The 23,920-nt window shown below is 41.7% G+C and overlaps 1 protein-coding gene across 1 annotated transcript in view; it reads left to right on the top strand.

The window, feature by feature from the left end:
- Positions 1–23,920, top strand: part of CNTNAP2 (contactin associated protein 2) — a 2,388,168-nt gene that overhangs the window by 2,235,178 nt on the left and 129,070 nt on the right. Inside the window, exons 19-20 of the mRNA XM_077491601.1 lie at positions 3,176–3,412; positions 5,434–5,570. Coding sequence (XP_077347727.1) covers positions 3,176–3,412; positions 5,434–5,570 — 374 coding nt within the window. The remainder of the gene's footprint in view (positions 1–3,175; positions 3,413–5,433; positions 5,571–23,920) is intronic.

The raw sequence follows: 23,920 nt of genomic DNA, 5'->3' as shown, positions 1-23,920 counted from the left end.
ATCCCTTTATTACCAGCCCCTTTAGAGAGTACAGAACCAAGAATCATTTTGTGGTGCTAAATAATATGTATTGGATTTGTCAATGATAACAAGAAAGCAGCAAAGCAGATCCTCTGCAGCCAGCAACAATAGACCTCACCCCAGCAGCATTAGATTCTGAACACAACATTCTACCCCTCAGCAACAATGGACTGCCCATTATAAAATAGCAACCCAGCAACAATAGACCCCCAGCAACATCAACAGATTTCTCAGCAGTCAGCAACAATAGACCCTCCAGCAGCCAGCAACAATAGACCTCTCCCTCAACAATTGCCCCCCAGAAACAACAGACTTCCTCAGCAACAATAGACCCACACACAAAAATGGATTCCTGCCAGCATAAATAGACCCTCCAGCATGCCCCAGTACCCCATGCTATTACATACATTCAGTGCTGAAGGTGCCAGAACTGTGTTCCCCCATGTTGCCACTGGAAAAAGCCCTGTTGCTACCTATGTCCTACGGAAAACATGAAAGAAGATTTAGTTACCTGATTCTCTGCTCCTCTCCACATAAGAACGGCCCCTAAAGATCCTGCACCCCTGCATTCTAGCGGTCTTGAGTCATGATGTCATCAAGCCCTGTTCTGACCATGAGGAAACCAGGAATAGTCCTCCGCTGGATCACACTGGAGCCCCTTTTGCCAGGGGAGCAGAGGTTTGGGTAACTGTTTCTCTTCTCACCTGGACAAACTAGCTCTTGACCTTGGTAGTGTGAATGCAGCTGCACCACAGGGGATAATTGTTTTTCTGCCCAGAAAGGGCTTTAGTTTGGATGATGTTAGTGTTTCTTACATGAATATGAGCAGGGTATGTAGATCCAGAGAGAAAAGTTTTGCTGAACTTGCAGGCTGCTATAAAGACACAAGTTACCTGGCACCAATCAAATGGCTTACAATAGTAGCTGTAATAGCTTGAGCATATATCTGATTGGCTTTAAATATATAAACTAAAGGTTACTGCCATAAGGCCATATTTCACTATGATGTACTGGGAATATTGAAGGTTTTCTTTTCTACTTTAATGGCCTTTGTCAGGTATATAGATTTTACATTGTGCTATAAGAAGAAAATGGAACCGGAGGGACTCATATTTGTTCAAGAGAAAACAAAACAATAACAGAAAACGCACATAAACACAAAAGACTGAATTGCATTAATGACATTGCACGGCTGTCTGTCATAAGCTTTATTGTTTTAATAGGTCACATAGTAGAAGGAAGGACTGCAACTAGCACAACGTGAATTTATCCATTGATAATTATTCTGTGGACAATGGATGTAGAGTTATACTGTAGAAACGCATGATTGAATCTCAGTATTGTTTGAAATCTGAAAGCATTTCATACTCCGTTTTAATCATTTTTCTTTTGAGAACTGTCCCGTTCAGTTTCAAGGTATTACTGGGATACTACATGTAGGACTTTATCTAATATAATTAAAAATGTTTTCTTTTTAACGTTTGGAAATAGTAGCAAAGAACCAGTGTCCAACCTGTGTCAAATTTGTATTGCTGCATGCAACTTGCCGTCTATTTGGCAGGAGTCACACAGAACAGGATGTAAAGGAAAATGTTCCTCTAACCGGAATGTAGACTGCAATAAAAAATTGCTTTCCAGTAGAGACTGTGAATAATGGGAAATGAGGTTGCTGCTGTGTATACCCCTGTTGTGGAGATTTCAATCACTTCCTGTCTAAGTGGCACGTGTGTTATAGAACAAGGTGAGCGGAGAATCTCCCTAACTGGGACATAGAAAGTATTTAAAACGAGGCCTAAGTTCATTTTCCCACTCTATCCAAAACTAAAAAAATACTGCTGATGGGAGATGGGACTTATTTGACCCTGTGTCCAAGCTATGGATATTACCATATGTGTACAGTTTTTACGAGCAGTAAATAAAGGAACCTCTGTAGCTGCTGACATTGTGGAGCTCTTCCCCAAAGTTTACAAAAGAAAAGTCAGTAAGCATTTCATTTCCAAACACCTACTAGAAGACTGCAAAATCTCTACTGCAAAATGAAGCAAGAGGGGATGAACTGTGTCTTCGTGGTGAATTTTTAGGATCTTTGTCTCTAAAGTGCCTATAGCTACAGAGGTCAGTAAGGGCGTATTTAAGTCTATTGCTTGTTAAGAATATTTGAATGTCTGAGAGCCCAAAGCCGGGCTACAGGTTCGCTTTAAACCACAATAAAGTGAAACAATGCCAGCACTTTATTTAACGTGCAGTAAAAAAAATAATCTGTGAGACACAGTATAAACAAAGCATCAAGCCCACTTGAATGGGTTGAAATCCCACTGGATCGCACCAAAATGAATGCATGCACTGCTTTTAAAAACACTCTGCAACCGGATTGCATGGTGCTGCAGTACCATGCGATCCAGTGCAGACAATCTGCATTTGGGGTGTCATTAGTAATACATTGACACCTGCAGCAAATTGCACACCCCGTGTGGTTTGAACGTGCTATGAGTAAGCACTACTGCTAGTGCGAAACATCAGCCTTCTTTTTGTCTGCTGTGTTCGTGTTTTTTTATGTGATTTTTTAAACAAAGAAAGGCGTTTCTTCTCATGAGTGCGGCAGTCCAGAGTCTATCTTCACTTGTTGCTATTTCCTTTATTTGCCAGAAAACAATCCTGGGTAGTGTCCCATTTGCAAAGTGAAACTAAAATGGAACATAGAAGACATTTTTCTGAAGATAATGGCTGGCATCTTGTTGCATCTGCTGTTATGCAGGACTTTAAAAGGGAGTAAAGGTTGTCCGGGATCAGTAAATAGGGAGTTTTTCAATATGACAAAGATGGCAAGCATATTGATATTAAAATCTATATTCTGCCACATTGTATTGCGTATGTTTGATTCCTATTTTCCGATATCTTACCAGGAACAGAAGTGGCAACTAAATGAATTAATAATCTATTTTTCTTTAATCTGCTAAGCAGCTGCACTACTAGTGATTGCATACCATGTGCAATTCTTTACAGTCATTATGTGTAGGTATAGGGAGAATAATCATAAGCCTTGGAATGTGTTCCACTATCTCTCACTGGCTACCACTGATAAGCCCATTTGCATGCTACTGCCTATGATGAGTTCACTGTTGGTTAATGCATTTATAATCCTTCTCTATTGTAGCTGTTGGAGGGTACTTTGAAGAAGGCACGTGGTTGAGATATAATTTCCATACAGCCTCTACGTCAGCAGTGGTCAGCCCAAAAGATGTGTCTAATGTCCTACAGACTACAGCTTCGGAGAGTTCTTTAACAAAAGAAGAGCTGCTTTTTAGCTTTAGCACCACCAAAGCACCATGTATCCTCGTGTATGTCAGTTCCTATTCCCAGGATTATATGGCTGTGCTCCTAAAACCACCAGGTAAAGTATTATATCTATATTGTCAACTTTGTATTGGCACTTTAGATTAGTAAAATGAATTTGCCTTTAAATCAGACATTCAAAGTAATGTACAATAATCTATTCAGTATAAGAGTGAGACATACTGAAAAGATTTTAATAGATACGCTTTTCAGGTGGTTATTAACTGTTTCTGAGCACCACAAATCTAAAACACTATTTAATTCATTAATTCATTGCATTCAGTTGTTTTCAGGATAGCAAACATTTTATCACTCAGTAAGCTTTAATAAAAATCCTCTAGAACAAACTTTTACCAAACCATTTGTGTTTGGACTGCAATAGACAAACATTTCACCCTACCTTAATTTTTGCTCATTTGGAATCAATGGTAAAGAGTACCTATTATATGAATGTCAGTGTTTAGAGGAAATTAAAGTTACACTGTCACTAAAAAACAAAACATATAAAGTGCCTAGAGATGCCTGCACATACCTGCAGCAGCTCTCCATTAAAGCCAAATCCCATCCTACTCTGATTGGAAACATTTCCGGGTACTGTCAGAGCTTGCTGCTTCATGCTGACCCCCACACATTCTTTTTGGCCTATTACTAAATGAGCTTCCTTGATGATTTTTAAAAATGTTCAGGTGGACAAGCTCTAAAATTACCAGGGAGTGCCTGGTATCTTTATATCTTAAAATCAGTCTACTATAAACCCCTGTTCAGGAGTATTTAGCCTATAGAATTCAACGTTGGAGAGATAATGGTTAAGGGATAAGGGATAAGATTATTTCCCGCCTTGACTACTGCAATTCTCTCCTTAATGGCCTACTCTTACACAGGCTATCCCCCCTTCAGTCTATTATGAATGCTGCTGCTAGACTAATACACCTCACTAACCGGTCCATGACTGCTGCTCCTCTCTGCCAATCCCTTCACTGGCTCCCCCTACCCCACCGTGTAAAATTCAAAATTCTAACCACAACATACAAGGCCATGTACAACATCGCCCCCAGCTACATCACCAACTTCATCTACAGATATCGCCCAAATCGCCCCCTCTGTTCCTCCCAGGACCTCCTGCTCTCTAGCTCCCTTGTTACCTCCACTCGTCTTCAGGACTTCTCCATAGCCTCTCTAATCCTCTGGAACTACCTGCCCCGGTATATCCGATCAGCTCCTAACCTGTCCACCTTTAGGAAATCCCTAAAAACTCACTTACTTATTCAGGGAAGCCTATCCCACACCCACCTAACAACTGTCCCCGAGCCAACCCCATCAAATCATTCCCTGGATCTATTACCTTTTGTACCACACCCCCCCCCCCCCCCTTTAGAATGTAAGCTCTACGGGCAGGGCCCTCTTGTCCCTTCTGTATTAAACTGTACTGTAATTGTACTGTCCCCCTCTACATGGTAAAGCCCTGTGTAAACTGTTGGCGCTATATAAATTGTCTATTATAATAATAATAATAAGGGCTAGTGCTTCAAGTTATTCAGACTCTGCTGTACTTACATGTACTGAAAGAAACATGTTGACAGAATGAGAGAAGATAGATATGACCTCATGATTGTCCAGCTTCCCCTTTATTGTCCAATCACAAACAGGGTCAGAAATGTGTCCAGGCCTTATTGCTTATCTTCAATAAAGAAATGTGAGGGCACTGACTATGCTGTGACATATGGTAGGGATGCAATGCTCTTAGGACAGGAAGGACAGATATGCAAATACTTTTGAAGATTAAACCGCATGTATGAATTTGAACTGTATATTTATTAGCCTAGAATTCACTTTCAACTTCCCCCTAATTCTAATAAACACTTCATTTGGTTTTGTAGTCCATAAATTGCCATTACATTGAGTCAAAAATTGTATCTGTTCTGATTGGTTACTTTGCAAACTTGTCATTATTTCAGTACATTTGAGTTCATACCAATTATTTGTTGAAAACACATTTGGTTGACAAATGTTGAACATTAATATATATTAGTGGATATTGCATGTGTGCAAAGATATGAAACGTTTTGATCTTTCTTACAGGTGTCTTACAAATTCGGTATAATTTAGGTGGCACCAAAGAGCCATATTTAATAGATATCAGTGACCACAAGAATATGGCAAATGGCCAACCACATAATGTCAATATAACCAGGCTTGGAAGGAGCATCATCTTCCAGGTAAAATGCATTTTATCAACAACAAGTTTATTAAATAGCTCATGTAAGGATAGAAATGCAGGGACTGTGATAGCTGAAATGTATTTAAAGGTGTGAGATTTTGATCCTGGTGTCACCACTTCATGAAATACTCACCTGAAAAAAGTAGGCAGAAAGGACATGAGACTTTTCAGTTTTTGCTTCTACATGTTTGGTCTAGATCAGAAACTCAATATGTAGTAAACCTAGAATCAGGATGGTCCTGAAACCTGGTACTTTAAAATAAAAACAAATTATCAGTGGTTGCTATGTTTTGATGTTCAATTGCGGATCTTAGAAAATTGGGAGGTATACCCAGGACTTTTTTTTTTTTAAATATGATTTCTTTAATAATGAAGTGTATATGAAATATTGCCTAAATTAGATAACAAATGAGGCTCTAGGTTTATTTTCACATGTTAACTAACTTAATCTTAAAGTGCTTCTGGAGGCTCACTGGGCTACATTCACAAAGGCAGATCACATGCATTACTTAGGTGTTTAACCAAATACCACATGCAATCCTGAAAATGCCAATTCACCAGCAAAAACGCTTGGTAATACCAAATAAAATAGCGTTAAAGTCAATTTACAAAAGCCTTGGAAGGATTGGCTGCTCAATGACCAGGCCATTTTTTGTGATACGGCACTGCATCGCTTTAACTGACAATTGCGCGGTCCTGCGACACTGTGCCCAAACAAAATTGACGCCCTTTTTTTCCCACAAATAGAGATTTCTTTTGGTGATATTTGATCATCTCTGCGGTTTTAATTTTTTGCGCTATAAACAAAAAAATGCGACAATTTTGAAAAAACACAATATTTTGTGATTTTTGCTGTAATAAATAGCCCCATTTAAAAAAAAAAAAGCTATTTTTTTCCTCAGTTTAGGCCGATATGTATCCTTATACATATTTTTAGTAATAAAAATTGCAAAAAGGATATATTGATTGGTTAGCAAAAAAGTTATTGCGTCTACAAAATAGGCGATAGATTTATGGCATTTTTCCTATTATTATTTTTGTTACTAGTAATGGCGGTGATCTGTGACTTTTATTGAGACTGCGACATTATGGCGGACACATCTTACACCTCTGACACATTTTTGGGTCGATTGACAATTATACAGCGATCAGTGCTATAAAAATGCACTGATTACTGTATAAATGTCACTGGCAGGGAAGGGGATAACACTAGGGGGTGATCAAGGGGTTAACTGTGTTCCCTATGTGTGTGTTCTAACTGTGGGGGATGGGACTGACTATAGGAGATGAGAGATTGTGGTTCCCAGCTCGTAGGAACTCACGATCTCTCTCTCCGCTTCTCACGGAACTGGGATGTGTGTCTTTACACACACACGTCCCTGTTCTGCCTCTTATGTCCGCGATCATTCGTTGCCGGCAGTCATAACGACCACCGGTCACGAGCACTGGCACCCTCGCTGTGCAGCGGGCTTGTGCGAGCCTGCTTAAAGGGACCAATGTATAGCTATGACGGTTCGCGGGATCATGCCGACCTGCCGCAGTATAATAACGGGGGCTGGTCGGCAAGTGGTTAAGCAGTGGCCCAGGCATGTGGTATGTAAGGATCATGTTTGATTTTAACTTGTTGTTAAGGAGCGGGCAGCCGTGTCCTTAACAACAATGACTAATGAATGTAAACAAAAGAATTGCTGGCATGTAAAAATTAAGAAAAAAAACGAAGTGGGTTCCCATCAAAATCTATACCAGATTGGTTTGATGTCTAACTGTCAAAATACCTGAAGCATAGTTGCATCTAATTGGCTACAGCCACTGTTTAACTGACAATCTTCCACCCGACTCCTTTGATTTTCAGATTGAAGGCTGTCAGGCTGGAGTATGCCGACAGGGCATCCCACAGAAAGAACTTTGCCTAGTTGCCTTTAGTTGAGCTTTAAGGCTATAAAAAAAAATAGAATGAAATTTGATGTTTTTTAGAAATTCCAAAGAAGGCTGCAATAGTGATCAATTATGCCCTAGGCAACTACCTTGTTAGTCGTAAAACGCAACTAAAGGCACACATTCTTGCCTTAATTTCAATGGTCTGATGCCCTGTGCTGGCCAGTGCTTTTCTTTTCGGGTTCTTCCAGGTGCCGGTCTTCCACCATTTTTATTGACTGGCACAGGATAATGTCTCTCTCAAGCATGTGCGAGAGTACATTCATCACAGGTCACTGGCAGTGTGCCAGAGTGTAAAATGAGCAGTGCACTTGCAGCTCAGTATACATACCCCAGCTAGGCAGGTAAGTATACTCTATTACAGAAGAAACATATCTCTTCTGCTATAAAAATCTTGTCTGTTTGAAATGTTATATTTTTTACATATAGTTCCATTTACACTATATCTGGACATGCACAGAGCAAATTTTGTCTGGTTTCTGATGATCTAGGCAAAGTTCTCTCTGTGGGTGGCCCTGTCAGCACCCTCCAGCCTGACAGCCTTCAATCTGAAAATCAAAGGAGCCGAGTGAAAAATTGTAAGATGAACAGTGGCTGTAACCAATTAGATGCAGCTATGCTATGCTTCATGTATTCTGATGGTCAGTCATAATCCAAAAGTCGGCAGGAGACATTTGTCCATTTTTGCTGTTTAGTCTGGATTGGTGAATCATTCTGAAGTGCCAAACAAAACAAATTTTAAAGTGTATGATCAGCTTTATTTGGGATCTACATCATTGCGGATAATAAAATAAAAGCAGTGCCTTTTACATGCTAAAATACAATATACAGTATCTCACAAAAGTGATTACACCCCTCACATTTTTGTAAATATGTTTGCTACAATGTAGTAGTGAGTGTACAGCTTGTATAACAGTGTAAATGTGCTGTCCCCGGCCAAGATGCTACATTACAGGGACAGAGAGGCGATACTTAGATGCGCACGGGAGCGTGAAAATGTCAAATTCAATGGGGTCAGGGTTTCATTTTACCCAGACTTTTCAGCTGAAGTTCAGAGGGCCAGGGCAAAATTCGGTGAGGTGAAGAAAACGCCTGAGAGCTCTACAACTGCCATACGCCATGCTTTACCCAGCCAAGCTACGAGTGACAGCAGAAGGACACGTACAGTTTTTTGAGTCAGCTAAAGATGCAGCAGCCTGGTTGGATCATAATGAGCAGGCCCTTTGCCACCACAGGGTGCATGCCGCTGGAGATTGATATCACTGCGGAAGTATGGGACCCGCAAGACAGGCAAAGCCTGATAGACTGCTTTTGCCCATGTTGTGCAGTACTTCGTGTGGGCCTTCTTTTGCTTGACCTAACTTATCCTGTTGGCCCTACCTCATCTTTGAAGGTTCCCCCTTTTTTTATTTTTCCCTACTGCCAGGGAAAGATGTGATTTTATTGCTTATCTGTGACTTTCAATTCTACAAACACCCCTTTATCTTTATTTCTTTTTGGGGAAGTATTTTTCATTTCTTTCTTGGAAAATGCAGGACCCCAAATTTGGCCGCCTGTTAAGCCGTAATGCAACGAAAAATGTTTTGCCCCGTTGGCTGAGTTGGCCTGGAGACCTGAACCTGTGCAGACCATTTGGCACTATTACGTTGAAGGTGATTTTGGTGGGTCATGGAACCTCCAAGCCAAATGTGACAGTTCCGCTGTGCTTTATTACAACATACAGTCTGGATCATCATGCAGTCCGAGTAACTCTACTAGTTTGCTTTATGGAAGTCCTGAGGACATGACAGTTTGCCTGCCTCCTACCTTTCTCACCCCCGATGGCTACCTACTACTGGGGGAGCCTGGGGGCCTTATCTGGCTTACACTCGTCCCTCCATGATGGCGGGTGTAGCAGTAGTTTCATGGAACATTAGGGGCCTGAACTCCCCTCTTAAGCACACAATGATATTTACTTGTTTAAAGAAGATTTATCCTGCTGTTCTATGTTTACAGGAGACGCACCTTACCGGTGCCACCAGGGGCTGTCTGAAATATCCATGGATTGGCTGGGCGTACCACTCCACGCACACCTCCTTTTCCCGGGGGGGGGGTGAGTGTGGTGGTACATAGGTCCCCGGATTATCAGGAATATGCCTCCAAAATAGATTCAGAAGGGAGATTTTTATTTTTACACTGTCGTATTGGTCTTTTGCAATGTGTATTGGCTTGTGTGTATATACCTCCTCCTTTTGATGCATGGGTGCTCCGGCTGCTCCTAGAATTTTTAGGGGAGCGACCGGACCTCCCGTTACTGATAGTGGGGGACTTTAACAGTTGGTTAAATGCGGGTTTGGATAAACATCCGGCTCTGGGGATACATAGCCCTCCGAGGTTAACTCCTCTGGCTAGGTTGTTGCAGGAGGTGGGCTGGGTAGACATATGGAGGCAACGTAATCCGTTTAGTAAACAATTCTCCTGTTTCTCAGAAACTCACGGGTCTCTGTCCAGGATAGACTTGGTGGTGGAAAACTCAACCATGCTCCCCTCAGTCCTAGATGTTTCTTATAAACCTAGATGTGTTTCGGACCACTCGTACTTAGTGGTCAATTTACTAGTCACGCAACCATCCTCACTTTCTAGGGCGCCCTGGAAATTTAATGCCTTCTGGCTTCAGCTATTTACAACACCCGAGGAGATGGAGGGGAGCATCCGAGAGTTTTTCACTCAGCAACCTGATTCATTGTCGGTACTTACTGAATGGGAATCGTTCAAGACATTTCTGAGACAGCTGCTTAGTAAGGAGGTTACGAAGGTTAAGAGGCAGTCAGAGTCTCTCAAGGAGGCACTTGAGGCACAGGTACATTCCCTGGAGGCAAGATATATTCAGGACCCAACAGAGTCCGCAAAGGGGGCGTGGCAGTCGGCTCAATCAGCGTATGATCGCTTGTTAGCCTCCTCTGCGGAAAAAAAGAGATTTTTCTCGAGGACAGTTTTTTTTGAGGAAGGGGAGATTACGGGTCGTCCCTTGGCCAGGATAGCTAACTCTGAGCAGAAATCTCCAGTTATAGGAAACATATGAATGAAGGAGGGGAAATTGGTTCATTCCCCTGATAGAGTGATACAGACGCTGGCTGACTATTATGAGGACTTGTACCGCCCATCCTCGCAGTATGGTCCTGAGGAGCTGAATGCCTACTTAGATAAAATACCATTCCCACAACTTTCCGGGTCCCAGTGTGAGACATTGGATGCCCCACTCACCTTTGAGGAGCTACAGACTGCAGTGGCGGGGTTCCCCAACTGTAAGGCCCTGGGGGGGATTGGATTCCTATTGAGATCTACAAGCACTTTTCGGAGGTGTTGCTCCCTAAATTGCTGAACGTGTTTAACGCTGCCAAGGAGGTGGAGACTCTGCCCCCTTCTATGTCTGAGGCAAATATTGTTTTAATTTTGAAACCTGATAAAGACCCGGTGGACCCGGCCTCTTACAGGCCGATCTCCTTGCTACAATCCGATATTAAAATATTGGCCAAAGTATTAGCGCTCCGTTTAAACAAAGTAATCACCTTGGTGATACATGCAGACCAGGCAGGTTTTATGCTGAATAAATCTATGGCAGTGAATCTCAGGAGATTATTCCTCAACATGCAATCATTGGCTGAAAATGTGGGCAAGAGGGCTCTCTTGTCCCTTTATGCTATGAAAGCATTTGATAGTGTGGATTGGCCATATATTTGGGAGATACTGAGGCGCTTTGGCTTTGGGGTTGGGTATATCTCATGGGTGCGGCTGCTTTATCACCACCCGAGTGCGGCCATTAGAGAGGCCGACAGGCTGTCCTTGCCATTTTGTCTTGGTCGGGGCACTCGGCAGGGGTGCCCATTGTCCCCCCTGCTGTTTGCCCTGGCAATAGAACCACTGGCCATTAGGATCAGGGAGCACAGAGGCATCACAGGTTTCTGCTATGGGGATAGACAGGAAAAGGTGATGCTTTATGCAGATGATACAATGATTTTACTGGGGGACATGGCACAGTCTCTGAACAACACGTTAGACACAGTGATCTGTTTTGGGGAGTTCTCTGGCCTTAAGATAAATTGGTTCAAATCAGCACTTATGCCAATAGATGAGCCACAACTACAGCAGTGGGGCAGGTGGGAGAGATCCCTATCGCCCTCACATTTAAATATCTGGGGATAAAGGTGGCCCCCACGGATCATAGACTATATTGCGTTAAACATTGCACTGCTGCTGACCAGGTTCCGCTCAAGGACTAAGACTTGGAATATGCTGTGTATGTCGGCTGCAGGCAAGGTGAATCTTATTAAAATGATTCTTATGCCCCAACTGTTATACATGTTGCACAACTCCCCAGTAGTGATTCCATTAAAGACCTTTAGGATAGTAAACTCAATATTCTGAGAGCTAATATGGAAAGGCCGACCCCCCCCGGATTAAATTAGAACATCTCCAGCGCCCGAAGGGGGAAGGTGGCCTGGCGCTGCCGAACCCCTGGCTATACTATTTGGCCTCTCAACTACAACATTTGATAGGCACCATGGTCCCAGAGGGAGACACCACTGGCAGAGTCCCCAGTGCTTCTGAGGTCATTATGCTGCACACAGTGGGTGGGAGTTCTGTTCCGATCGCCCTTGAAGCCCCAGCCTTCAGTAAACCCCCCCAAAAAAGTTTCCCCACATATAATTTATTACAGAAAATATGGAACAAAACCAAATATTTGCAGGGAGCAACGGAAATTAGTGAATATAGCCCTATATGGGCTAATGAGTCTTATCCTGAATTAGCAAAGCTACAGCACAAGGAGAGGTGGCAGAGGAGGGGGGTGTTTTATCTTACACAGATAGTCAGCAATGGTAAATTATTACCCTTTGATGCCCTGAGAGCAAGATATCAACTGCCGACACATATGTACTTCTATTATATAAAACTTAGGCATGCCTTTTTAGCCCAATCAAAGGTTTCGGAGTGGCAGCTGGAGGGACTGCCTCTTGTTTCCCAGCCTAAATCAGCCGAAAATTCGAAAGGATTCATCTCGCAGAGTTATGCTACACTTTTAAGCAGATTCTTGTCGAAACACCCCCTGACTGTTAAAAGGGAATGGGAATTAGATGTAGGGCCCCTGGAGGATGAGCAATGGGAGGAAGTGTTGCAGTCGGTGGCCGTATGCTTGCTGAATGTGACGCAAAGACTTACACAACTGTACACCATACTGAGAATTTACTATACTCCACACAGGCTACACTTTATGGGACTTACACCGACACCCGTGTGTACCAGATGCGAAAGGGACCATGGAGACTTAATACACATGCTGTGGTGATGTCCCAAACTCCATGTTTATTGGAGAGGGGTGACTGGCACCCTGAGCATGGTGTTTTTTGGGTGTCAGTCCCCTGGGATCCTCTGTGCTGCATTTTGAACTTGCTGGATGAATTGGAGTGGGAATCCCATACTAGAGAGGCCCTGACAGCCCGCAAGTTGATAATGCTCCACTGGAAATCAGACTCACCTCCAACGGTCCGGGAGTGGACCACCACTGTAGGCAATACGCTGAGAATGGAAAAAATTGTATATCAACATAGAGGTTGCCCTGATAAATTTGAAAAACAATGGGGGCCGTGGCTGAACACTCCGGGTCTTGCCCCGGATGATTTAGTCATGGACCAACTGCTCAGACCAGGGGTGGGATGAATACTACAATATAAATATATCTCTATCTGCACGGTTGTGGATTAATGTTTTGGTGTACGTTAGGATTACCAACATTATCTGGTTGTAGATGGGAGAGGTGGGGGGGACTCAAACGTCCTTAAGTACTTTATGTCCTCGGACCACTTTGCACTGTATTGCATTGTTTTGTATTGTTTGTGAATATTTGGACTGTATGTGTGAACTACTGAATAAAGTTTTTTCTGGATAAAAAAAAAATTGCTGTCCCCTCAAAATAACTCAACACAGCCATTAATGTCTAAACAGCTGGCAACAAAAGTGAGTACACCCCTAAGTGAAAGTGTCCAAATTGCGCCCAATTAGCCACTTTCCCTCCTCGATGTCATGTGACTTGTTAATGTTACAAGGTCTCAGGTGTGAATGGGGAGCAGGTGTGTTCAATTTGGTGTTACCACTCTCACTCTCTCATACTGGTCACTGGAAGTTGAACATGGCATCTCATGGCAAACAACTCTCTGAGGATCTGGAAAAAAAATTGTTGCTCTATATAAAGATGGCCTAGGGTATAAGAAGATTGCCAAGACCCTGAAACTGAGCTGCAGCACGGTGACCAAGACCATACAGGGGTTTAACAAGACAGGTTCCACTTAGAACAGGCCTCAACATGGTCGACCAAAGAAGTTGAGTGTACATGCTCAGCATTATATCCAAAGGTTGCCTTTAGGAAATAGACGTATGAGTGCTGCCAGCATTGCTGTGGAGGATGAAGGGGTGAGGGGTCAGCCTGTCAGTGCTCGGACCATACGCCGCACACTTCATCAAATTGGTATGCATGGCTGTCATCCCAGAAGGAAGCCTCTTTTAAAGATGATGCACAAGAAAACCCGCAAACAGTTTGCTGAAGACAACAGACTAAGAACATGGATTACTGGAACCATGTCCTGTGGTCTGATAAGACCAAAATAAACTTATTTAGTTCAGATGGTGTTGTGCCTTAACGAGATGTGATGTGATCTGTAGAAGTAGTATAATTGTAGATATAGTTTAATTCTGGGTTATTAAAAATATAGTATTCAATATCAGTCATGTACATATGTTCTTTCATTAGCATTTGAAAAGGACAGAGACAGTTTCTAGGCTCAAAGTGACACCTAGATGCTAAAAGTTTCTATTAGAGTAAACATAGATTGCCACCTTCTTGAGGCCTCAAAGAAAACTGCTAGTTATCTTGGCTACACAGATCCGCAGGGGGCATTTGCAAGGCCCCGGCCTCTCTGCAAACATTGATTAATATCAGCAGATCTAAGGAACCTAGTTTATCTCTCATAAAAGCTAAAATATTACCGGCAGAGAGATGAAAATAATTTCTTTTGATCGTACACGCGATGGGTTACATGTACATGTAACTCTGTATTTTTATAGCATGAGTGGAATACTAGAGACCCACACAAAATTGTTACATGGTGCCTGATTGCGGCAGGCAGGCAGTGATTGCTACTGTTGCGATCGGGCTGATGCACTGGTATCAAAAATCCTATCCATGACCCAGCAATAAGCGACGTTCTGGACCAATTCGACTCTGGTAATTTCAGAACACAAAACATCCCGTGGGAAATCCCCCCAGGGTTGATTTGGTCCAAGGGCTAAAGTCCAGCCAACATCCATATTTCAATAAATTGGGCAGCCTGAGATATGGACATCGTTCTTCCACAAAGCCAGTTCAAAACTGGGGAGTTCCCACATGTTCCAGTATGCTTCTACAAAAGGATAAACTTCTGTAAGGTTTAATTCTGTTTTTATCCTTTTTTATTTTCATAGCAAGTTGCCAATTTGTGAGTCTTTCTGTATTTTTTGTATCTTGGTTGTCAGGTCCTTTTTTCTTTGTATATCTTTTATGCACTGCCCCCTTTCCAGATATGATATGATAAAATTAATAAGTGACTTCTTTGTACTAAGCTAGGACTCATATCTCTGGAGAGGTTGTTGCATTTTAGTGCCTACGTTATCGGTCTAAGTTATGTGCGAATCGGTATAACAGATCTGCCAGGCAGAGATCTGCGTGTGTGGCGGCTCAGCAGACCAATCTGCGGACAAAATGTTGGTTGGTGGCAGGCTATTGTTTGTTGTGTGTCTGTGTGTCTGGTGTGTGGTTGTGGGGACAGTTGGAGTGATTAACACCAGGGTTCAAGCTTGCATGATAGCAGGGGGAACCCTAGAAGCAAGTGCTAATTGTTAGACTTCTCCCCAACCCTTAGAGTGCACCAGATTGTATGTAATATTCGTATCTGCCTCTGCGTGGTCAGCTAGCTGGATTGGGGTGGAGTCTCCCTCTAGTGGTAGCCAAAGGTAGCGCAGGCTGTGAAAGTACCACATGCAGTCTTACATGCTCAGTATTAATTCCCCCTTATTCCCTTAGTTCCTCTTATACCCCAGTCACTGAACTCACATTGTGGTTAGCTAATCACTGTGGGCGTACGTAATCGTGACAGATGTCAAGCGTGTGTGGCGGCAACCAAATGAGGAGTACAAAGACAAGTGTGTCTTGCCTACAATCAAGCATGGTGGTGGGAGTGTCATGGCTTGGGGCTGCATGAGTGCTGCCAGCATTGGGGAGCTACAATTCATTGAAGGAACCATGAATGCCAACATGTACTGTGACATACTTAAGCAGAGCATGATCCCCTTTCCTTCAGAGACTGGGCCGCAGGGCAGTATTCCAACAGGATAACAACCCAAAACACACCTCCAAGACAACCGCTACCTTGCTAAAGAAGCTAAGGGTAAAGGTGATGGACTGGCCAAGCATGTCTCCAGACCTAAACCCTATTGAGCATCTGTGGGGCATCCTCAAACGGAAGATGGAGGAGCGTAAGGTCTCTAACATCCACCAGCTCAGTGATGTCGTCATGGAGGAGTGGAAGAGGACTCCAGTGGCAACTTGTGAAGCTCTGGTGAACTGGTGAGGGTTTAAGGCAGTGCTGGAAAATAAAGGTGGCCACACAAAATATTGACACTTTGGGCCCAATTTGGACATTTTCACTTAGGGGTTTACTCACTTTTGCTGCCAGCGGTTTAGACATTAATAGCTGTGTTCTGAATTATTTTGAGGGGACAGAAAATATACACTGTTATACAAGTTGTACACTCACTACTTTTCATTGTAGCAAAGTGTCATTTCTTCAGTGTTGTCACATGAAAAGATATAATAAAATATTTACAAAAAAGTGAGGGGTGTACTCACTTTTGTGAGATACTGTAGGTGAGTGTCCAAATGGAAAACATCAAACCACACACCAGGATAAAAAAATATATGTATGGCATAAATATTCTATGATTCATTAACTTCGTATTTTATTGGTATGAATTGGTCATAAAACCTAAATGTATTCTCAATATAACAGCGATTATGTGTATACATATGCAAAATCAAATGCATGTGAAGACATGCTAATTTCCACATCTTTGTTTAATGTGCACATATAAAATCTGATTTAAATATCTAGGCTTAATTCAAAAAGGAAGGATTAGACAAAGGATTCAATAAGACATATGTCAGGTTCCTTATTTGTGCTAAAACTTACATCATTCCTCTGTTATGAGAAAACTGATCCAAATCAACATCTTCTCTCTCCTTAGAGAGAGCAAAGAGTCCTTTTAAGTTGCCAGCTGTTACTTATCCCAAATTTTGCTTTGAAAAATGAAAGTATATAAAAAATAATTGGAGCCCTTTTTCTTTATGGAGTTTTCTCATTTCAAGGTTTCATGACTCCGTGCAAAAACATACTACTTATTATGATAAATAGTAGACATACACGCAATGAGAAGCAGTCTAGGCAGTCCTAATATACCTTAGATTTCCCATGATGATCAGTCAGTAGTTAGCATTAACCACTTCAGCTCCGGAAGATTTAGCCCCCTTCATGACCAGACCATTTTTTGAGCACTGAGTTACTTTAACTGACAATTGCACGGTCGTGCAACACTGTACCCCAATAAAACAAAATAAAACAATAAAATAAAATAGAGCTTTCTTTTGGTGGTCATCACCTGCACTATATACAAAAAAAAAAGCAATTTTGAAGAAAAAGATATTGATTTTTTATTTTCTGCTACAAAACATATCCAATAAAAATGTTCCTACTTTCCTCAACCTCAGAACTAAGACCTGAATCAAGTAATGCCTGTGCATCGTCGAGGAGCAAGTGGCTGACACTGTGTTCAAATAACTCAGATGACTCCTCCATTCCTGATGCTGGGACTATGGCCAGAGTAGCTGTGGACAGGAGTCAGAATAAGCCACACTGGCAGCTGCAGTGGACTGTGCACTATTCTCTTCTTGGGTGACAGAGGATAAGGATGGTTTACTAAGCCAGTCCACTACCTCCTCTGCATGCTGTGGCTGAATAATCTCTAAACAGAGTAAATGATGCCCTGTCTGAGGGCAGACCACGTCCACCTTTGCCTGTGGATACATACACTGCTGGCCCTCCCCACAGTACCATGGGAATGTCTGCCTCTCCTTGTTGGCCTCCCAGACATGATGGGTGGAGCTTATTAAAAAATGTAATAAAGATCTAAAAATGTATACGTGGATGCACCTTAATCAAAGGAAAGTGGAGTTTAGTGCACTTTAACTTCACTACACAGACACACTCTACTGGCACACTACAATACACTGCAGTAAAGGTGCACTGACACACTGCAATATACTGTGGTAAACGTGCAGTAACACACTGAAATGTACTGCATTAAACATGCACCTACGCACTGAAATATACAGAGCTAAATGTGCACTAACACACTGAAATATACTGCGTTAAACGTGCAGTAACACACTGAAATATACAGCGTTAAACATGCAGTAACGCACTGAAATATACTTTGTTAGACATGCACTAATGCACTGAACTATACTGTGTTAAATGTGCAGTAACGCACTGAAATATACTTCATTAAACATACACTAACACACTGAAATATAGTGCGTTAAACATGCAGTAATGCATTTAGATATACAGCATTAAACATGCAGTAATGGATTAAACTATACTGCATTAAACGTGTAGTTAGCCCACTTAAATATACCCCATTAACCATGCAGTAATACACTGAGATATAAAGCATTAAACGTGCAGTAATGCATTGAACTATACTGCATTAAACGTGCAGTTAGCACACTGAAATATACTGCATTAAACATGCAGTAATGCTTTGAAATATACTGCGCTAAACGTGTTAAATGAAAAACTAGATAAATCAGAACACGGAATGTAAAGGTGATTCTATGTATAAAACATGAGTAAATTCATAAATGAGAAAAAGGAGGGTGGTGATATTAAGCTAAAGCATACGTCTTAAAACCATCCAACGCAGTGAGTAAAGTGCAAAACAACATGAATAAATAATATAAAAGAATCAAAGTCAAAAAGTAATAATGGGTGGACGCTGTCCCTGTGAGAGATACTAGTTGATAAAAAAAATCCACACATCTCTTTTCAAGCAACCAACCACACAACAAGGTATATGTAATCTTATACTCTTAGCCCTTGTACACGCGGTTGGAGAGTCTGTCGGAATGTGTCTGATCGGAGCGTTTTGTTGGATATTCCGACTGTGTGTGGTCTGCATCGGACTATTTCTGTCGGAATATCGGTCGGACCAATTTTTCCGCCTTGCTGGAAATATTTTCCGACAAAATGCTCCGATCGGACATACTCCGATCATGTGTAGAGAATTCCAATCGGACAAAGTGCCACGCATGCTCAGATCAAATTCCTACACCAAAGCTATTGGCTACTAGCGTGAACATAGTCCTGTCGTAACGAAATAACGTCATCACGTCGGATTTTCTGACAACTTTGTCCGACCGTGTGTATACAACAGTTTCGGACAAAATCCGTCGGACAAAATACGACGGATTTGGTTGTCGGAATCTCTGACCGTGTGTACAAGGGCTTAAAGTGCATAGTGAACTAAAGAACTATACATCTGTAAAAAAAAAAACAGCAATACACTATGCCATATAATAGTCTATATCAGGGATATGCAATTAGCGGACCTCCAGCTGTTGCAAAACTACAAGTCCCATCATGCCTCTGCCACTGGGTGTCATGCTTGTGGCTGTCAGAGTCTTGCTATGCCTCATGGGACTTGTAGTTCTTCAACAGCTGGAGGTCCGCTAATTGCATATCCCTGGTCTATATTAACTGTCCCAATTCAAAGGTGACTTGTGCTTTATAAATCGTGCGACAATATCTAGCTGGTGGGTAGCTGAACAGCACCCGTGCTCTCCCCTTTTGGGTCTCCACTCACCAGATGATTGTACCCCTACAGGTGTAATAGACACTGTATATGGGTAAATCCTCGATGAACGCGTCTAGTCTTTCCTCCTCCTCCTCCTCCCTGGATATGAACAGTGGATATACTCGTATGGGAAATAGATGGACAAAAATGGCATCTCATAGTGTCACTCTGTTTGATTAATTTATTGATATAACAGCCAAAAACTCACTTACAACAATTAAAGTCATTTTGCATCTTAGAAGTGCTATGTCTGGGATGCCCTGCATTCCACGGACCGAAGATCAGAAACTGGAAGTGACGCAATGGCGATTCCAAGTCCCGCCCACCTTTTTTTCATTTATGAATTTACACATGTTTCATACATAGAATCACCTTTACATTCGGTGTTCAATGTGCTGAAATGTACTGCGTTAAACGTGCAGTAATGCACTGAAATATACTGTGTTAAATGTGCAGCTACCGCACATTCTTCCATTGCCAAAGAGTAAACATGAGAAAATGTCCGTTCACGCTTATCAGTAGCGACTGCCTTAATCGTAGCTGTATAATGCACAGGCTCTGTCTGAAGAGAGCCCGGAAATTCCAGGCTCAGACTTTCCTCCTCTCTGCATGTCCCTGCAAAGATGCGGACAGGGGAAGATTTGGTAATTTGTAGAAAACAAAGTGTTTGGGGTGTTGGGTTCAGTGTCCGGGTGCTGAGAGGCAGGGAGGTCTAGAATCAGGAATGCAGGAGAGTGGAGTGTCAGGGTGCTAGGAACCAGGAAGGATCAATGTCAGGAGTTCCAATAGGTTTAGTGCTAGTGGCGATTTGTGTCAGGAAGATGTAACGTCAAGCTGCAGAGGGCCAAGGTACTGGGTTCTTCATAGGTTAAAGTACAAATGCTGTTTACTTATAAGCCTGCAGGGAGGCTTTTCTGACTTGGCACCAAGTTCCTCAAATTCCTAATTACTTATTTGCAGCTCTCTTCGGTAGATCATGAGATACGTAGGAACCATAAGTAAGTTAGTGATGGCAGACTTCTGATTGTCAGTATCTGTGAGGATAGCCCCATTGCAAGTGTTTATTTTTAGGTTTCTAGAGTTCAGCTTTAACTTATCCTATCCAGCAACAGACTGGGAGACAGAGGGCAGCACTATGAGCCAGTGGAGTAGGCTGCAATGTACCTGTGGTGACAAGGAACATGTGGACAAGATAGAAGAGAGATAGAGAGCAGAGGGATCAGCACATCATTCTCCTGCTTCTCCTGCATTGTCCAGTCAAGGGGCAGGGGACAGAGATGGAATTTGGCAGCAGGGTCTCTTGTAAATAAAGGTCTGGTGGCAGAACAGTTTATGAGTGCAGGATTGTTTTATTGAATGGCAAACATAACAAAACAGTTCCCTTCTGCAGCTTGACTAGTACCTTGATATATTTTGTTGAAAAATTATGTATATTAGAACAGGAACCCAACTTTCACATTATCTTTTTAAATTAACATAATGATATACCTCAGAGAAACTGGTAGGAGACCAGAAACACTCCTGAATATTTAAAAAAAATCACTTTTAATAAGCAGGAGCCATCTGGTTGCCTAATTATATCACATTAGTGTGTATTAAACCCATGTAGAGATGCTTTATCAGCAGTCGTTAGCTATTTTCAAGCACAGGTCTGTAATTTGTCGCATAGAAGGGAAGATTAAACTCTGTGTGTCAGGAATATTTAGACATCTGCAGCCTAGCAGAAAATCATTCATTCAAGGTGGTGCAGTCGTATTGTGTGAATCCCTCTGTAACTAGTATAGCATGGGGCAAATGCACACATTACTTCTTGCAACCTGAATCCTGCAATGAGCCATCACTATACATTAGACAGGGTGTGAAATAAATAATTTAGCACAGGAATGTTTAACCTATTTACATATCTCCAACAATTTTTCCAATATGTTCCCATACCCACTTCTCCAGGCTTTCAAAATCACCATCATCACCAGTCTTATTAGGAACCAGTATGGCTTCAAATAACATCAAGCTTGGATTTACTTTGCATGTGGATATCTAGAAACAGTACTGAAGGAAAATCATTAGGATTGTATCATATTTATTTATAGAAAATGTCAAATTACAAATACACAGGCTAGCTAGCTGTAAAGGGAACCCAAAATATGCTTTGCCCTCATTGACAAGGGTAACCTGTATTCTACTCATGCCAAAATTGTATGATATCCATCCCAGGCTTTTTGAAATGAGTGTTCTTTTTCAACTCTTATTAGAAATCAAAAAAAAAATCATCCTTTCTTAAATCATTCTCGCTCATGGTAGATATATCAAACAAGACAAGGCTCATAATTTTAACAGATTTCATGCCAATATAAATTGTAATGGTGATAGTAAATCAAATGATTACATTTTTTAGTTACAGTAGATTTTAACCTAACCGCAATACCCAACAACTAATTATTCAGAGATCCAGTCCCACACCCCTATGATTTAATTTCCATACCATTACATCGTATGGATACCCTTTGTTAAAGAACTCATGATTTAATAGCATCTCCATGTGATAAAGTGAAAAGTACTAGTCTAGATATTTAGAAGTATGTAGACTACAGTTTTAAAGGATTACTACATCCCCAATTCCAAAAAAGTTGAGACGCTGTGTAAAATCTAAATGAAAACAGAATGAAGTGATTGCAATGCAAATCTCATAAAAATGTATTTTATTGACAATGAAAAAAAAAAGAAAGAAAAATCATCATTCTGAGAAAGTACAGCATTTTATGAAAAAAATAAGGTAATTTTGAAATTGATGGCAACAACAAGTCTCAAAAAAGTGGTGGGGTGGTATGGCGTCCACTTTTCTTTTAACAACGCTCTGTAAATATCTGGAAACTGAGGAGACAAGTTACTGGAGTTTTGGGAGAGGAATGTTGTCCCATTCTTGCCTGATATAGGATTCCATCTACTCAACAGTCCTGGGTCTTTTTTGTCGTATTTTTCTATGCAAGATGTGCCAAATATGTTCAACTGGTGAAAGGTCTGGACTGCAGGCAGGCCAATTAAGCACTCAGACTCTTCTACTACAAAGCCATACTGTTGTCATCAATGCAGTATGCAGTTTACCATTGTCCTGCTGAAATATGCAAGGCCTTCCTCGAAAAAGATCTTGTCTGGATGGGAGCATATGCTGCTAAAATCTTACAGCATTGATGATTTCCAGATATGCAAGCTGCCCTTTTCAGAGACCATCAGAGATGCAGGCTTTTGAAGTGTTGATATCAATGTCCCTCTTCACTTTAGTCAGGATGGTTGCCAACGGCCATGGAATGGTTTTCTACGTTGCAACAGACCATTTTAGATATGCTTTGGTGCAGGGAAGATAGTGACATTTCTGGATCATGTTAAGATATGGCTTTTTCTTTGCATGATAGAGTCAGAATCACTTAAGTGCTCCTGCTCCTCATTCCAGCCTCCAGGTTTTGACTGTTGCATTCTCCCTGTTTATGTCCACCTGCTGGCTGATGTGGTCATGTGATTGATGTGGTCAGTCACCTGCTATAATCAAGTAAAATGCTCTGTCCTTTGCTTGTGATAGTGAATGATACCTGTTTTTGCTGATTGAGCTCCCTGTCGGTCTGCCTGTCCTGCTTCACTAGTTTGGATTTCCCTGTGTACGACCTGGATCGGATATTGAACTATTCCCTGAACTCAGCCTTCCCTTTACCTGGACTTTCATAGGATCGGATATTGGACAATTCCCTGAACTCAGCCTGCCTCTTACCTGGACTGCCATAGGACCACGCTATCTGTCTGCTAACTGCAAGTAGACTGTTGATTTGCTCTGTTTGCATCTGCCCTGGCGTAGTGGCCAGGCACTATAGCATTGTGTATAAGTCCTGCGGCCAACCAAAAACCAGCAGGCCTGCTTGCCTTAAGGGAAAGGGGGCTTCTATAGGTGAAGCACACAGTAACTAGCGATAGTGTCTGACCACCTGCGTTGGGATAGATGTGACAGATAGAGCTTTACTTTGCATTTTTCGATGATATGACAAACTGTGTTCACAGACAGTGATTTTTGGAAGTACTTCTGAGCCCATGCAGTAATGTCCATCACAGAACCATGACTGTGACTTAATGCAGTTTTGGGAGAGCAAGAAGATCATAGGCATCCAATATTGCGTTTTGGCCTTGTCCTTTGCGTACAGAGATTTAACCAGATTCCCAGAATCTTTTGATGATAGTATGCACTGTAGATGATGATAAGCCTTTACAATTTTACGTTAAGGAACAATATTCTGAAATTATTCGACAATGTTTAGATAATTTTTAGACTCATCATTTTACAGATTGGTGAACCTCTGCCTATCTTTACTTCTGAGACTCTCTGACTCTAAGATGCTCTTTTTATACCTATTCATGTTACTGAACTGTTGCCAATTAATCTAATTAGTTGCAAAA

Source organism: Lithobates pipiens, unplaced genomic scaffold (assembly GCF_037356315.1).
Source record: "Lithobates pipiens isolate NorthernLeopardFrog02 unplaced genomic scaffold, aLitPip1_a1.2 Scaffold_19, whole genome shotgun sequence".
NCBI lineage: Eukaryota > Metazoa > Chordata > Amphibia > Anura > Ranidae > Lithobates > Lithobates pipiens.
This window is presented reverse-complemented; position numbering and strand designations above follow the sequence as displayed.